We start from the raw sequence: 17,127 nt of genomic DNA, 5'->3' as shown, positions 1-17,127 counted from the left end.
GTCTGTTTCAAAAACAAAAAAAGGCCAGAACCTACGGGTTAATCCAGTTTATTTATATGGTCTGAAATCAAGTACATCCCATGGCATATTAACTGCTGCTTTTCAGAAGTCCTCATCAGTCAAAACATTGTTTGTAATGACAGTACCAGTAACACCACTGGATTTGTGACTAAATTCTCCAAGCAAAATATGAACAATTAATACATGCATCTACAGTCAAATTTATTGTACAAATTGTGAAAAACCCAACCCGCAGTGTCATTATATATATTATCCAATGGAGGGCACTGTTGGGACAAAGCATGTTCATACTGAAAGGGACTCCAACACACCAAAGAGAAAAAATGGGACCGGTTTGGTTCATACGACAGTCTCCATAATTTTACTGGCCGAGCACACAACTTAAAAATCATATAGCTAGGTATGCTAATGTTCTTGTAGAAACAGATTAATTTATGTGTTGGTTTATCCAGTGTCAAAAAGTTAAAAGCAAAATTAAAATAGCACTTGATGTGCTTTTTGTTGCCTATCACGTTGCATTACTAGCTGCAGCTATAATCCGATTTCATAGCTGAACAGATTGGTAGTATCATGATTACAAGTGCCGTAGATCAAAGTAGGCTTCTCTGGCCAGAGATAAAAATGATCCTCAACCCCCACACTGCTCCCCCCAAGACAAATACAACAAAATAAAACAAATACAGCAGACAAATAAAATGACTCTGATGCCCATTTTGCAACAATATCACCTCTCTCCAGGGAGCACTGAACAGAAATGGCCTGAAATGGCTATAGTTGTGGCAGCTCGCCAAGGGTCGGCCAATTGCATGGGATGGTCTTCCATATTTTTTATCCGGACAAATCCCTAGACTGGATTGCCTTGTCCTTTCATAGCTTTCAGAAGTTCAATGCATTCTAGGCACATTCAGCTTCCCCTCATAGTTTTCTCTTGAAGTCCAGACCTTGCTCCCTGGGATCTCAACTGTGCACTCAGCAGTGTCATCGTAGAAGGTTCCGGCACAGTCAGAGCCCCCGAACACCAGGACAGTGCAGCGTACCTGGCCGGGAATCTCCTCCTTGTCGTTGGCTTTGAGCAGGAGGAGGCTGTGACCAGCACGTGGCTTGGAGCAGAGAGCAGGGCAGGCTATTGAGCTCCAGGAGCTGGTTTCTGCAAAGTGGAAGTGGGTCATAAACATAGTTTACTCACTATTTGGTGTGAAATCTCACCACCCATTCTCCACTTGCTGGAGGAATACTACTCCTTGCTCCTGGAAGATTTCTATGGACTGTTAACCAAGCACCAATTATGACAAACAGCTGGCATTCTGAGCTCTATTTGTTCAATTTCATCAACAAATATGCAACAGCACAACTTTCCTGGATTATAGTTGCCAAACAATTACTAGAGATTACTGAAACTGACCAAAACTATCTAAAACCTAAAAGTCTTTGGTACAAAACCCAAAAGTAGCCCTTTGAAGAAATAGAAATTCAAGTATTGTGTTAAATAAAATTATTTTCATCTGAAGTCACTTACTCATCCTTATACTGAAAAATGAACATTTATGAACTTTTCAATTCAATGATCAGGGAAGACCCATCAAATGTATTTAAGGCATGGGTGAAGCATCAGTCGATTTGAGCCACCCTAGCCTGAACCAGGTGACCTCAAACCAGCACTACGGGTTGATGCTTGACCAGGATATAAAAAGTGCTTTGTGAGAAACACACCCAGGTAAAAGACATGAAGGTCCTGCAGGGCCCCAATAGCACTGCAGCCTCCACTGATCACCATCCTGTTGTCTGATACTGGAACAGCTGCATGGAACCTGACAAAACAAATCAATACTGGTCCACTGCCAGAAGCACTGTAGCATTTCATTATTAGTGCAATGAATTTAGTTATTTCATTCCCATTTAACATTGATCAAAAGTGTGGTCCATGTCAACAGTGGCCTAGGGGGATATCAATTACAACTGCCAGCTTTGCTGGATCGTGAGCCGCTAAGAACGGTGTGCAGCATATTCCATTTTAACTTAAAGGTTCATATAAAGGGCTGCATTTTATGCATTTCCCATGACTGAGCATGTTCTCACCCTCGGGGCAGTGGTGGCATGTTCTCATATTTCACAGCTGTATATTCCATGAATCCTTCGGGGCCAGGTAAGACAGTAGATGGGTCACAAAACAGCGTGAAAATGCTTTTACAGCCCAATCTAAAAAAAATCATCATCATCCCGGAAGGCAATTCTAAACCAGATATTACCGAGGTCTAGAATATGCAGGTCATTCAGGTAGGCCGCAGTCTTTCTTCCACCAAAAATCATCAGTTTGTTTGACAGCAGTATAGTGGAATGTCTGTTAAAAATAAATATCCCACCATTGGTGCTCATTCGCGGCATGTATGCTTCTTCACCTGAACATAAAATGTAGAGTAGTAAAAATTACCATTACTGAATCAACCATATCTCCACTGGCACACTCCAGGGAATAGGGATACTAGAGGTTCCAAAAGGTATTCTGCTGTCTATATACTTTCACTCAAATATGTGTCTGAAAGAATGTCTTGAATTATACAGTGCTTTCAAATGTGAACAAACTGTAATTCAAGCCTCCAATATTTTTCTGATTGCAATCATAATTTAGCTAATTTTGTCATGAATTTAAATTTTTTCAGCTTTATAGAGTTGCACTTGACAATAGTAATAATAAAGGGCACTATACAAAACATGCCATCTAGAACAGTGGTTCTCGGTAGCAGTTCTGAGGATCTCTGTGTATGCTGGTGTTTTCTGCAACCGTAATTCTTTTGCTTAATTAAGCACATTGAGCTCATTTAAGTTCTTTCATAATTTTTTAAAACACATTACAGGCTTGGTTTATTACTTGTGTTGTCTTTTAATTCTTTATTATATAGCAAACTGCTGCTGAAAATGCAATCACTTCAAATGGAAACACTGACCCAAACCTGGGTAGAGGTCTGTCCCCTTCCACAATGGGCTGGTACCACAATTCAAATTCAGGGTTGAAGATATACAGGGTGTTGCTGCAAGTCTTTCCCCCAGGTGCACGGCTGGGTTGGACACCACCAAAGACAAAGAGCTCCTTCCTGTAGATAGTGGCACTGTGATTTGCCAATGTCGGTACACTACCTTTTGCCTGGAAGGGGGTTTCACAGAAGGACAATCACAGTGAGCGTTACCCTACTGTTCAGAGATAGTCCTAGGCCATCTTACTAACCAATTTTCAGTGCGATAATTTTTAAATCATGCATATACCATGGGACCTGCTGCTTCAAAGTGGTCTTCCTTTCATCCAACCTTTTTCACTTCTCTCATGCCAATCAAAGCCAATTGTGACGATTTAAGCTGAGAGCATCTGCTAAGCTGATATGAATCAGTTTGAGCTTTCCAATATACAGAGCACAGAGCTTCAGGTTTCAGCTGGTCTTAATCTGTTGGATGTTTGCATGAAGTCTTACTTCCACTTGACGGTCATTAACTATACTGCCCAGGATTCGTAATCACACCTTCAGGTCACCATTCCAGTTCTATAAACAACATTTTGCACACGTCTCAGTTCAACAAATTAATAAAGGGCTGTTTTATAAAAGAAGACGACTCCTCCAAATTTTACCTCAGTCTCTCCCATAAAGACAAATATTCCTATTTCTAGTGGTTGTTTGCTGACTACACTGTAAGAACTGAGAGAAAGGGCACAAGGCATGACTGAACTCACAGCAATGAGCTTCCACTTCCATGTCAGGGTGTTGAGGACGTAGACGTCACCATATCGCTGGCCCTCTGTCAGGCCGCCATACACATAGATGGCCTTGGACTCGGGGTCATAGGTCGCAGAGTGGCCACGGGAACAGGGCGGAACAGGTCCAGAGGTAGAGGAGTCCATCGGAAACCAGAAATTGTTTTCTGGACAGACACAGCTGAAGGGTAATATCTGAAAGCTCTTAAGGTCTCCCAAAGCATTAGTCAATGGCACCAAAATACAATCCTGACACAATGACTTCAACTTACCAATTTACTCTAGGGCAAAAGAGGATTTAACTCCTTTATGTATTTGAAATATCTGTCTGACATATTTTAGGGGAGAACGATATGGCCTGAAAATCATTTCACAGCATTTATCAATCCTTTGGACGATGACAATATACATTGTAATTTGTTAAGATTCTTGTTGTTATTGTGTGCTACATATATACAAATATAATCATTTAAAGAAAATGTGTTTTTGTGTGTATTGCATCACACCAGCATGTGCAAGAACTGAACTAACCAAAAAGTAGTAACCTTTTTGCTTTTAGAAAAACCAAATTGATATCCTACATGACATCACCCATTTCTATAGCATTCAGCAAAAATGGTGACATTTTTGGCAACAACCACTTTACAACTACAATCCATTGGTAGGTTACATAAAAATAAAACTAGATTACTATGAGCAGCATGTACCATTTATCCCTGGTAAAATGCTTCTTTTTTTTTTTTTAATGTTCTAGATCAAATGTATTCTCAGTTCTGCCTTCAAACTGATAAATTCAGATAATTGCTTGTATGATTGTTAGTGATTTGTCATTATTCATATGCACATTGTAAGATCACTTGAACAAATACTGTATTTATATGGGCCAATTAATCCATCACAAAAAAAAGTGCATGAGGTGCAACACCTATCTCCAGTTTCCAGATTGAGTCCCTGCAGCGAGAATGTCCGCTGGCCTCTCCTCCAATCAGGATGGCTGTTTCCGGGTCACTCAGACACATGGTTTGACACCAGCGCTTTGAGGGACAGACTGAAAAACACGCAATCCATCCTGCCTCAATCCCAAATACAGCGGGGTGCCCCCGACAACATGGATGTGCACAAGGTAATAGACTGCCCTGGACCATTGTCTCCAGCATTTTAATATAAAACCCAAACTGGCAACATGCAATATCCTGAATAAAGGAGTTTGCTTGCTGTCAAGATGTCACTATGTGGACATGATAATACATAAAAATCTTCATTTTCTGACTTATCTAGATATCCTTTCAGTGCTTTTTGTTTAAACTTCACAACATGTAGACCCTTTGTAAGAGTTGACGTTCACTGTGGAACCAAAGAATATATTAAATTAGGCCAGAACAGATATGAATTATAATTGAAAAACACAACCTTGGGATACAGAATGCAGTCAATAACCATCAATACACCAGGCTGCAATCTGAATAGAAACACAGTTTGTGTTTGAGTGTACTCACCTGCTCTGTACTTTTTCTTCAGCTTCAGGATTGTCATATCCTCATCACTCAGCATCTCGGTCCCCAGGCTCATCTTCCTCTTCCTGGAGCTGTACACACAAGTGGAATCCTGAGAGCTGCCTAGCTCCTCTGAGCTCCACGTCAGCTGACCTCTCTTCCCAATCACTGTCCGTCTGGGAGTCTTGTCCTTCACAAACCGGGAAAGTAAACGCTCCACATACAAACCTCTAAATGTCCCAAAGACATCAATTTTAAAATTTGCCACAAAGATTAATATTTTAATAGTTTCGTACCGTTGGCCACACACACTGCTTTTTTGGCAATGGGGAACCTACTGTTGAACCCCTGCTGCATTTGAGGTCTGCATATGTAACATGCTTTTCTGAGGCTGAGGAGTTCGGAGTCTTCACCTATAATCATGTTTTTAAAAGAAATCTAAGTTACTGAGCCATTTCAAACAGTTCCATAGAAGCTATATTACCTTTTCACTGGCTAACCACTGAGTGGTCAATCTCACCTGTCAGGTTTAATCCTTTTTGTTTAACACAAGAATTCATTAAGTCTTATAAGCATGGGAAGAAGCCAGAACACATTGCAAAGTTAACTTAAATACTGACTCTTCTCTTGGCTGTTCTTCATATTACCTGGCTCCCTTCACAGTGGTGTATCCTAGGGAAAACATCTTCCTGTTGACCCCTGAGACAGTCTGAGGCCAGGCGTTTCCGTGACAGTGGCGTGCTGCTAGTGAAGCTGGCCTTAACCTGTTTGAGGATAGAGCTTAACATCTCAATGCTGCATGGCAACCTGAAATGTGGAGTGTCCTCAGAATGGATTGAACCAAGCATTATACAGTCAACAAGACCGTAAAAGGTTTTGAATACTCAAATGTTAGTGGTACATAAGTGCATTCTAACTACTGAAATGCATACTGATGTATTATTAAACTCAACAACTTAAATAACAATGGCCTCTTTCACTGTAGCTTACCTCACCACAGACAGTAAGCACAATCTTCCCATACATCCCTTTCTTTGCCTTCTCCATTGTTTCCGTAAGAAGATCCAGTCTCCAATCTCCCTCCCAGATCAGACACCTTTAGGTATTCAAAGATGTTTAAAGGCTGTTAGCTATTACATCAACATACGTTCAACATTCAGTTACATATAGGTGAACGTTGGTTAAATTACAGGTGGTTTGTTTGCTTAAAAACATGAAAGTTGTAGGCTGGATCTGGGACCTTGCTTGAGAAGAAAGGGTTCCAATTTTCTGTGCCTTCAGATCCTGGTTTATCGAAACTTCAACCGAAATGGTTGTCTCGCTAGAGAAGGACTTCCAGTCTCCGAGACTGAAAACAACAAGCTCTTTGGGCAATGGCAGCGGCAGCCGTACCTGGTAGCATAGGCGGTTGGATTTGCTGGTGAACAGGATAAAGACCGCATTAATGACAAGCCATTGTTTCGGTGTGAAATAGGAAAAGAGCAACTGGTCGTACCTGATAAATTGTCGGGGTGCTTCACGTAAGGACCAGAGAACATAAAAATTAACCTTGCCCATGTCGTTGTTTTAACGGGAATAGCCTACTTTGCTGCAAAAAGATTTATGATTACTAGTTCATGGAAATTTAACAAAGCCGATGTCAAGCTCTACGGTTCCCTTCCGACGTCCAAGTAGACCTAGAAGCAAATGGGGGGGGCGTGTCTTTTATCATTTCTTCTAACACAGGTGAAATTCAAAAACTAACTTAAATTGGCCTACCATAATGGGCCCATGCCTTTCGAGCGATCAGATTTGTGACAGTTCAAAGCAAATCCATACTCAATAGGTTATCCACTCGGTTTTAGGTTGAGATAAAGCGGTGATTAAAAGATAAAATTTGTCCAATACTGTTAAATTTTATGTAATTTACGACAATACATTAATGAATGATATGCTTTGGAATTCTGACAGTGGTCTTCTGAATCGTCATCGTCATATAGAACAAAGTTTCAGAATCATAAAAAGTAGCATGTAGCTACCAATGATGTTTGTGTGAGAACATGGCATTTAAATAGGCCTACTTTAAATGCTATTTTATCATTGTGTTTTCATTAAAGCCTCAAATCACCAAAAAATAGGCCTAAATGATATTCTGTTGTTGGTGGTCCTCAATGATTTTTTTACAGATACAAAATTCTGAATACTGCTGAATAACAGGGGTAAGTATGTAGCAAGAGTTGGGCCTCAGCATTGCTAAGTAAACGGATGTACAAGATCTGATAACTGAAAACACAGGGCCCCAATCAGGAACCACTTTTGTTACGTTTCTATGAAGATCCCTTAAATCATTTTCAGTAGATGATGGCCATGGACTTATGGTGCTATAGGCTATATAGGCCACAACTACCTCCGTAAGTATGGAAATGAGAGTGAAATTTGTTATTTTTGGTATATACTTAATATGAGACTAAAGTGCAGACTATCACTTTTGTCTAATGGTATTTACATGTGGTTTACCATTTTTCAGATACAGCTGGTTTTGTGTTGAATCTCCAGCTATGCAAAAGTAAGTTAAATGATAAACCTAAAAGTAAATGAAAGTCTAACATTTGGTTGCATAGCCCTTAAATGAAATAACGTCATCATGTCTACAACCCACTGACATCATCTTCTTTGGAAATGCCTTTCCAAACCTTCACTGCAACTGCTTTCAGTTGATCTTTGTTTCTGGGGTTTTTGTCTTCCTCTTCAGCAAGTAAAATGCATATTTGGATTTGAGTGAAAAGTGAAAATCATTGGATGTATGGCTGTCATTGTTACATCATCAATAAAGACAAGTGAGTCTGTTCTAGAAACAGCCATCCATGCCCAAGCCACTACCTCCTAAATATTTCACAGATGAGGTGGTATGCTTTGGATTATGGGCTGTTCCTTCCTGTCTTCACACTTTTGGCTTTCCATTGCTTTAGTAAAGGTTTATTTTGGTCTCATCTGTCCATAAAACATTGTTCCATAACTCTTCTGGCTCATCTCTGTATTTTTGGGGGAATTCTAATCTGGCCTTTGGATTCTTGCTGCTGATGAGCGGTTTGCATCTTGTGTAGCCTCTATAAATCGTCTCTCAAAGTCTTCTGCATACGGTGGCTTGTGATATTTTCACCATGCCCTCTGGAGACTGCTAGTGAAGTCACTGTCGTTTCAGAGTTTTTCTTCACCGCTCTTAAGATTTGTCTGTCATTAGCGGCAGTTGTCTTCTTTGGCTGACCTGTACGGTGTTTATTTCTGAGTCCACCAGTGGTTTCTTTCTTTTTCAAGACTTTACAAATTGCTGTACTTGATATACCCAGTTTCTGTGTTGTTCTTCTTAATGAACTCTTCTTTTCTCTCATCTTACAGATTTGTTGTTTTTTCAGCCATAGTTAAATAAAAGCTGATCATCTTTGCTTTTGTCTCACATTCATCTTCCATTCACCCATTATCTATACCCTCTGATCCTGGTCAGGGTCGTGGGCAGTGCTGGAGCCTATCCCAGCATGCATTGGGCAAGGGGCAGGAATACACCCTGGACGTCGCTAATCTATCACAGGGCACACATTCATCTTCTGATCTCAAATCTAAATGCCTACAGTATATATGAAAAGTAACTAATTTCATTCAACCATTACCATACTTCAGGAGGGCACTTTAGCTGCATGACTTCGCCTAATTGACCTGGTTGTATTTGTGTTCTTCTCTCACAAAGGACTGCAATTACCTGTGATGCAGCAGATGTGATCAAAATAGAATCCTAGCTGTAGTTTCATCAGAACAGCAATCCTTTCATCAGAGAAAACTCTTTAATGGAGAGCCATGGGACAGCCAAGTTTTCTCCAGTGAGCAGAAGCCTTTGGGTGCCAGGTAGTAGAAACAGAAACTGATCTGTGGTTCATCCCTATCATTCGTTAATTATATCACGCAATTACACAGCATGCAGTCTCAGTATGAAATAATTAATGCTTAACACGAACGCCGCAATTCACACATTATTAGTTTGAACATGACACAAGCTTGAAGTGCATTTGTGTGGAAAAATTTACATTGTTATATTCCAGATGTGTTCAAGAGAAGTACTGGCTCACTCTAGTCACTAAAGATGGTGGCCCTTCTAAATCTGGTCATCAGACTAATTTCCCATATTGAACAGGGGGATGTCCAATGTCATTTCACCTGGGCTCTTATATGGTGTACAGTTCTTGCACAGACACAGCTGTTGTTCATCACCCAGGCAGCTGCTATATACAAGAGCTTTAAAAGGTTATCAGTGAAAGGAGATTAACGGTTCAATATAAATGCAATTATTAATTCACTCATGGAAGTCAGACCTTATTTCCACGACTGAAATTGACACATTAGATTAGGATGGATTGACCCTCATTTTTAAACCACAAAATATATCTCAAGTTGAGACCAGCCATTACAAAGAAACAAATACCATACTAATCTAATGCAATCTCATTCAGTCTAGTTTAATATTTATACAGCATCTCCAAGTTTGGCTTTTCGTTGTATAACCTTATAAAACAATGATCATCCCTCAGGTATACATGAGCTGCAAGATATACTTTAACACACTTGTAAAAGTAAGGAGTGTCCTCTTGTTTACTTTCACTGTGGTGAGATCCAGTCTGCCCTGTATAAACATTAATGACAGCAACGCGCATTACATCTTCTATTCAAAAACTGACAGCTAATGAGAATATTCAAGTTAGGTTACAGTGATTGCCACTGTAGAAGTACACCTTAGAAAAATCTGATTCATTGTACAGAAAATTCAGTTGAAGGTTGTAGCTGACTTAAAAGCTGCAGGGGCTTCAAAATAATTTTTCTATTTTTTCGTTGTGTAATTAGTATGGCTATATAAGCCGTGATAAGAAAGACCACTAAACAATTCCAGGTTCATAAGATTACTGGGGTACTTGTAATAGGCAAATTGTATGTACAGTAAGCAGATCAGTAATACCTAAATGATAAATACAGTCCTTTGGGAAAATACAGGCCAGTTCAATTTATGTAGTCATCTTGCATAGGCAAAACTGTACCACAACTACAAATACAAATAACTATTCTATACAAACTTTCACAAAGCCCATCCTGAACACCCTTGTGGAAATCGACAAAAATGTAAACCTTGTGCAGACTGATGGGATTTGCAAGGTCAAATCAGTGAAGTCTTTTTCCTTACATTACATTGGAAAGAAGTCACAGCACACAACAGAATGAAACAAAGATGCTAAAACCAAATGCCTTTATTTAATGAGCAGTATACTCCAATTATATAACCAAGTGTGTCAGAAATACAGTGCACAGTGAACAAAAAGCTTCAATTGGGGAGTTTCCCCCCCCCCGACTAGCAGCACAACATGAATGATTTCTTTGGAACAAGCACAACTGACTGAGGTACTGGTGCAATGATTTGAAGGGGAATGGCAATTAAAGTGATAGTACATATTTTTCCCTATAGCTAGCATCAAATTATAGATAAAACCAAACACAATGTAATAACCTTTGCACACACAATGTCCTTACACAAATTTTAAATGATTCCACTTTCAGGGCACTGTACAAGGTTACACGCACATCTGTCATCACATTATATTGGAATTTTAATTAGTAATGAGGAAATAACATGATTTTCTGCCAGCGTTCGCTTCCTTGATTGTCAAATCTTTCAACCAGCCAGCTGTTTAGTCAAACAACCTGTTTTCAAAATGGCTACAGGCAGACTAAATATAAAATAAATCCGCCACAGCTATATAAATCCTTTCTCTATGACGAGATGGCTTTCCGTTTCACAAAAAAACAGGCTATAAACGACACATCCCTGACAACGGTTTTAACTTTCTACATTTTGTTTTCTTTGGAGGGACATTTTGAGTATTAAACATTTTAAAACACTTTCACACATCTTTAAAGGTCAATAAATTAAAAGAAACATTGCATTACAGTCAAAATATGAAAATCACTATGGGTCATGCCATTTTTAGGAATGTGCAAACTGATTTGGATATGCAATGCTCAAGCTTCCTGAATGCAATAGGCCATTTTCAAAGTGTTCTAGACAACTGAAAACATTTGTATGAATGTACAGTATGTCTCTATGCTCTAGGCACAGATAGTGGGTTCTCTCGAGCAAGAGCAGATGGTTTGTGAATGCCTTAAATGTGGAATACAACGCATTTGCCTTCTAAGGACAAAGTATAATATTCTACATCAGGTTCCATTCTGCATTTTGTCAGTATTTCCTAAATACAAAAGAAAATGTACTTCTTAAATCCTGTCTTGACCGTTTTTGTGCTTACTGCTGTTCTAAATGGCAACTCCCTTCAAAAAGGAATAGATGCCTAGAAATGTTGACCGGACATTTTAAAAATTTGCATGTCAACAGCACCGTAGTTTGACAGATTCTCATTCTCATTATGGGTTTGGTATACAAGGCCTTGCACCCATCACAAATATCTTCAAAGCCTACTATCACTGTTCCTTGAAAATGAGCTGTATTTTACTACATTATCATGCAATTTGTCCAGATTTAAAATTATAAAATTAATCGCAGGGTAAGAGTTTAGTTGAACCAACCAAGCTCAAAACAAGTCTAGTGCTGGGTAAAACCAAATTCCTTCACATTTTCTTCCCTCACAGAGCCACCAAAAGTGCCTATGAAGACAGATTTGACAACTGAATTTTATATCCTCAATAACCATGAGATCTAGAGTTCTCTCACTTAGAGGGGCAGCTGACCCAAAATGAAATTAAGGTATGTTTCCACTTACCTGGAGTAATATCTATTTATCCAGATAATTTTGCTGAGATTTGACAAGTTTTATAGATATCCACTGCAACTCACCCTGATACAATGGACCTCAACAGACCCATATTTTTGTGATACTAAAAGCGCCGGAAATTTACAATCGAAAAACTCAAAAGCAATCTATTTCCAAATATAATGGCACAGAGTTCCTCGAGAACTACTACTGCTACCGAAGTAAATGAAAACATACATCAATTTAATAATAGTTGGGTGAACTACCCCTTTAAAACTTGCTGTTTAAAGGTGACGGCACTGGATAAAACAAAAAAATCAAATTCAAAAACATGGACAGTGTACATTACCTCATCACACAAAACACATAAGACACAGGAACTATGCACATACACAAAGCTTTAAAATCTCAGTCTTGATTAAACATCTTGCGTGACTCCTTTCGCAAATGCTCTCTCGTCATTGTGACAAATCCAGCACAGACAACAATCCAGGCGAGACATCAGTTGCTTTTACATAATTCACAAGCCCAAGCATATACTATATAGAATCAAAAATAGAGATCTCTGAAGTCCTTCAGTTGAAACATTCAACTGCAGTCATGGATATTGGTTCTCAGGCACTGTAGTACACTCTGTAGTACAGAGTTTTATTTCGCCACAGAGAGTAGGAGTTGTCGAACTTCAGGAGGTACGTGCCCTCACCTGGAAACTCGTGACTGCCTGCCTGGACTGCCAAGTGGCTGTCTTGGCGGTACACTGGAAGAATCTCTCCCAGGTTTGAACTGGCTGCTGACTTTGACCCCTTCTCTACATCCCCAGGATTCACAGGTCCTGTAATGGAGGGAGTGAAAAACAATTCAAATGAACAAAATAAACAGTGAAAAAGCTGTTTTTGTTTGCATGATCCCCATACAAGAATCAAATTTGGAAAAATGTGATCCTTTCAAGATAATTCTTTTGTATTTATTAATATTTTTGAGTCACAAGCATACCTGTGAATATGAATATGAAAAAAAATTCTTTGAACTTGTGGTGTTGATTACGGGTCCACAGATTAAATTTTCCCCATATGTTTTTCATTTCCCCCTACAAATCAATAATGCATTCTGTGATTTCATTGCTAAGGATCTTGGAGCCAAGTTGCCCAGATGCCCAAATTTTTCCATGACCAACAGGGTGACTGCGTGCCCACTGACCTTCCAGGTCTTCATCCTCGTCCTCATCGTCGCTGGACTCACTGATCTGCACAGTAATGGCCCGGTTTGTGACTGGCGTCCAGTCAAAGTAGATACCGAAGCCGATGTCATAACCATCGGTGGCGAACTCCCAGCACACCTGCTTGGCCTCGGGGACCGTGGGAACATGTACGGTCATGACGTCACCCCTGTACACAGTCACCACGCTGTCCTTTTCCTGTCGAAGCTTGGTCTTCAGCTCCTTCAGTGCGGGGGATGTCCAGGTGGACGGCGGTTTGAGAGGGGGCAATGTTGCTGAAAAAAAAGATTGTGGGAACTGGACATTAGAACATATGTGGCAGTGCCACCCAAAATGTAAACGCACAGTAATCTATACTGAGTAACCTCTGATCAACTGATACAGTTAGGTGCTTTTCTGCCTTTTTTTAACAGTAACATGTCCAACTTAAAGAAGATTGACATGAATAAATGCTACAGGTAATATGGAGTGGGAGGGGTTATTCAGTGGCCTTGTGACAAGAGTGGGGGGGCTCACCTTTTTTGTCTCCTGGGAGCTGCTCCTTCCCATTAGTACCATTCATCTCAGAGTCGCCGTCCATGGCCTGCCCAGAGGGCTCAACCAGGTCAGTCTGCAAACAGCCACACCCCGTACACTCAGTACAACAGGTGAAAACAGGTGGTTGTGTGTACCTCCGTCAATGTGGTTCTTCTTTACAAAATATATATTAACTGACACACACACACACACGACATGCACACACTGGCTGATTACAATGCTCAGATGACACTCTTAAAATATGCAAGACAATAAATATTAGGAAGGGATTGTTCCCTTGATGGAGAAAAGAATAAAACTGGATATAGAATTTTATCACTTGCTGACTTTTATCACTCAGTCAATTCACACTGTCTCTTGGTCCTGTTACTATAAAAACCCTCATTTGTCAGAGTCTGGGGGCCTATTAACAGCCTATCTAATATTAGAGAAACTCCCCAGAGCCACACAGAACACCAGTACCAAGAGAGTTTTTACATGCAGACTGTTGGTAAAAGAACAACATATCTTACACATGCAAAACTGCACAGAAAACTACCCAGAAAAAAGCGGCAAAAGACCATAAATCCATGCTGAAGCACTAGAGTCACACTTTTGATTTTCAGTGTGACATGAAATAGTAATCCATCTAGCATATAACATGTTTTTCAGATGACAAAGATATCTTTGAGCTAAAAAACCATCACCTACCCGTCAAATTTATTCCACAACCTTGGACAAAATCAGATTTAGACTGAACACAAAACGACTTCAAAGTCTAACAAAAATGTTGCTTCTTGTCATTTTGTTTTTTTTTTTTGCTTTTAATTTTTTTTAGTACTGCTAGTCAGTACAACTGGAGCTTGTTGTAAAAGGCCAGTGATTCCACAGGGGAAAGGCTGCTCTGACCAACCTACCAAAACAATGCCAGAAGATATAAGCAGAAAAACTTGGGCTTACCTCCGTGGGCTGTGGAAGGCCTTTGCAGTCATCATTCAGAAGGTTGGCAGTGTTCTGTGGGTGCTGGGACAGGTCTGTACTCAGAAGCCTTTCAGCAAACAAGAAAACAGAGGAACACTGAGCCTGTGCACACCTTATCTCAAAATCACATTAAAGCTTAATTTGCATATCAGTGCAATTGCTTAGAAACCAAGAAGTGGCACGGATCAGATTTCTAAAAGCTTTTGTTGGAAAAAAGGCACAAAACAGGAAACTGACTAAGATGTTTTAGTCACATGATATATTGCGTAATTGCAGATCAACATTTGCCATTTAGACAACGTTAAATTAGCCACGCGCTTTTGTAAAACATCAAACAAAATAAACCGTATAGCATATTTCTGAAAGTGAATGCTCCGGCTTTACAACAGTCTAGCAGAAAGATGGGAAAGTGGACCGTGTTCAACATTTGAAGGAATAGATGTTGAAACATACATGGTATTGTGTTAACATCTGACGCCCGCCTCCGTCGCAGGTAAAAAGTCAGACAATTAACGTTACTTAACTTACCCATCTTGAGCGTTAGCTGGACAATTCTTCGACGTTATTCCAGGAAAAGACGACACAGAAAGGGAAGACAATCTGGACTGAAGTTCCGAAGTTGCTTCCAAATTTTCCGTCATCACTCAAGCCTGAATACTGTTCAATTCAAAGAAAGTTGGCTGCACCTAGACAGAAACGTACCACAATTTCACATTTGCGTAGCATTGAAACTGGCGTTCTCAACCAGTGCCATTATAGATAGCAGTTGCTAGCTGCCTTTTTGTCTAACGAGTGTCTACAGCGACTGTTTAATAAACTCTCTCTCGTATGGTTTTCTGTCGTTTCTGTAGGTGCCCTCCCTAATAGTAATTGCTGCGTTACTTCGCTATAAAATGACTATAAATGAATCACTTTCTACGATAGGCCAATGTTAACGCTGCATTAAAAAAGTAAAATAACCCTCAACACCCCATATCGTAGTCTACAGTCAGACCATAGATAAATGTTAGAAATGTCGTTACAATGAATTGCTAGGAAACACTAGCTAGCTTGCCAACTAAACTCGTGCAGCTGAATGAGGTAAGTTTCATTGAAACAAACGGATTCACTTCGTTAACTAATGTTAGACTAGCTGCCCTAAACTAAAGTCAAACCAGGGTCTGGAACAATAACGTTAGCTAACGGTTAGTCTAGCTAGCGTTAACAGACATTAGGCAACGTCAATTCAGAAATGCTTTTTGTGTGAGGACAGTTCACAAAGCTTGCAAGGATCTCTGCCATCAACAACATTTATCTACGAGTCTAACAATAACCAGTAATAAGCATTTAACGTTACAAATGAACTTCAGATGCCCGGCTGTCAGTCCAAGTTAGCTTGCAGGCTAAGTTCCATAAGAAAACAATGCTGAAGGGGAATAAAACCCTTCTTCCTCCAGGGTTATATCAAACGTCCGACTACAGTTAGCCACTGTTACAAAACAAAACAAGTCCCCTAAAATAAGGAGACGTAACCAAATAACTATTCGAGGTAGTTGTGTCAATCTTGCATTGAACTACCGATTACATTACAAATGTATTTCAATAGGCTAGCCAATCAACCAACGTTAGCTAGCTGTTTTGCTAAGGGAAAAGCGGTAGCGTCAACTTTTGTTACGTCGAGGTGCACCCTTTTTTACCCTAATTATTTACCGGAAATTGACAACAGGCATTAATTACGATGTCCTCGTGTACTGCACATGCTTACCTGTGTTAATATTGCGATGATTATCGTGACCGAACCAATCACTATCCGGAAACACTACTCAGAAGCGACAAGAGGAAAATCGGAATTCGACACACGCAACAGCTGCACTCAATACGTTTTAGCGAACGCTAGACAAACATCTGTATACTAACGAACAGTGCACAACCGCGTTCTGCGACGACCCCGAATAGTTATCTGCAAGCTAACGTTACTTCCGTAACGAAATGAAAAGTGGGCGGAATTTGACGACGCAGCAAAGCAAGCCTCGTCTTTCGGTGGAACAACGCTACAGTAATAAACAAGAACGTAATAAAATAATGCATGATGTAGCTGCCTAAATCAGAGCTTAAGGCCCATACACATATTAGCGCTTCTTAAACATATCGTCTAGAGTGAAGTCATATCAAATTAGCCAGCAATACGTTGCTTAGCAACACCAATGTATTTGTTGTACGTTATTTAAACTGTACTTTTGGTGACTCCTTGATGTTTAAACAGGTTGCTATGGTAGCAGTCTCTTTGAAAATAGGTAGCACACATAGTCAAGATGGCAGCTACCCCCCCCCCCCCCCGGGATAGAGAGTTAAACAGATCGAATCCATCCATATCCCTTCAACACAGCATATGTAGTGCTCTGT

At 39.9% G+C, this 17,127-nt stretch overlaps 2 protein-coding genes across 7 annotated transcripts; both read right to left on the bottom strand.

Moving 5' to 3' along the window:
* Window positions 1-32: 32 nt before the first annotated feature.
* On the bottom strand, window positions 33-6,942 carry zgc:163014 (uncharacterized protein LOC100038766 homolog). Of its 3 annotated transcripts, none has more exons than XM_064328632.1 (13): window positions 6,749-6,942; window positions 6,494-6,670; window positions 6,244-6,349; window positions 5,901-6,017; window positions 5,550-5,666; window positions 5,257-5,443; window positions 4,686-4,808; window positions 3,740-3,927; window positions 2,970-3,160; window positions 2,268-2,359; window positions 2,098-2,152; window positions 1,732-1,829; window positions 33-1,168 (listed from the first exon to the last, which is right to left on the bottom strand). In XM_064328632.1, the coding sequence occupies exons 1-13, from the start codon at window positions 6,808-6,810 to the stop codon at window positions 906-908; spliced, it is 1,776 nt and encodes a 591-aa protein (XP_064184702.1). In that variant the 5' UTR covers window positions 6,811-6,942; the 3' UTR covers window positions 33-905. The 3 variants fall into 3 exon arrangements, with proteins under 3 accessions (XP_064184702.1, XP_064184692.1, XP_064184711.1); XM_064328622.1 differs by having other exon boundaries at window positions 2,964-3,160; window positions 6,749-6,941; XM_064328641.1 differs by lacking the exons at window positions 2,098-2,152; window positions 2,268-2,359 and having other exon boundaries at window positions 2,964-3,160.
* A 3,546-nt stretch (window positions 6,943-10,488) lies between these two features.
* tmed8 (transmembrane p24 trafficking protein 8) lies at window positions 10,489-16,796 on the bottom strand. Of its 4 annotated transcripts, none has more exons than XM_064328594.1 (6): window positions 16,490-16,796; window positions 15,274-15,431; window positions 14,725-14,812; window positions 13,765-13,858; window positions 13,230-13,523; window positions 10,489-12,864 (listed from the first exon to the last, which is right to left on the bottom strand). In XM_064328594.1, the coding sequence occupies exons 2-6, from the start codon at window positions 15,384-15,386 to the stop codon at window positions 12,647-12,649; spliced, it is 807 nt and encodes a 268-aa protein (XP_064184664.1). In that variant the 5' UTR covers window positions 15,387-15,431; window positions 16,490-16,796; the 3' UTR covers window positions 10,489-12,646. The 4 variants fall into 4 exon arrangements, with proteins under 4 accessions (XP_064184664.1, XP_064184672.1, XP_064184680.1 ...); XM_064328602.1 differs by lacking the exon at window positions 16,490-16,796 and adding an exon at window positions 16,435-16,479; XM_064328610.1 differs by lacking the exon at window positions 16,490-16,796 and adding an exon at window positions 16,077-16,397.
* Window positions 16,797-17,127: the final 331 nt, after the last annotated feature.

Source organism: Anguilla rostrata, chromosome 1 (genome assembly GCF_018555375.3).
Source record: "Anguilla rostrata isolate EN2019 chromosome 1, ASM1855537v3, whole genome shotgun sequence".
NCBI classification, from domain to species: domain Eukaryota; kingdom Metazoa; phylum Chordata; class Actinopteri; order Anguilliformes; family Anguillidae; genus Anguilla; species Anguilla rostrata.
The sequence above is the reverse complement of the archived record's forward strand: the minus strand, read 5'-3'. Positions and strand labels throughout refer to the sequence as shown.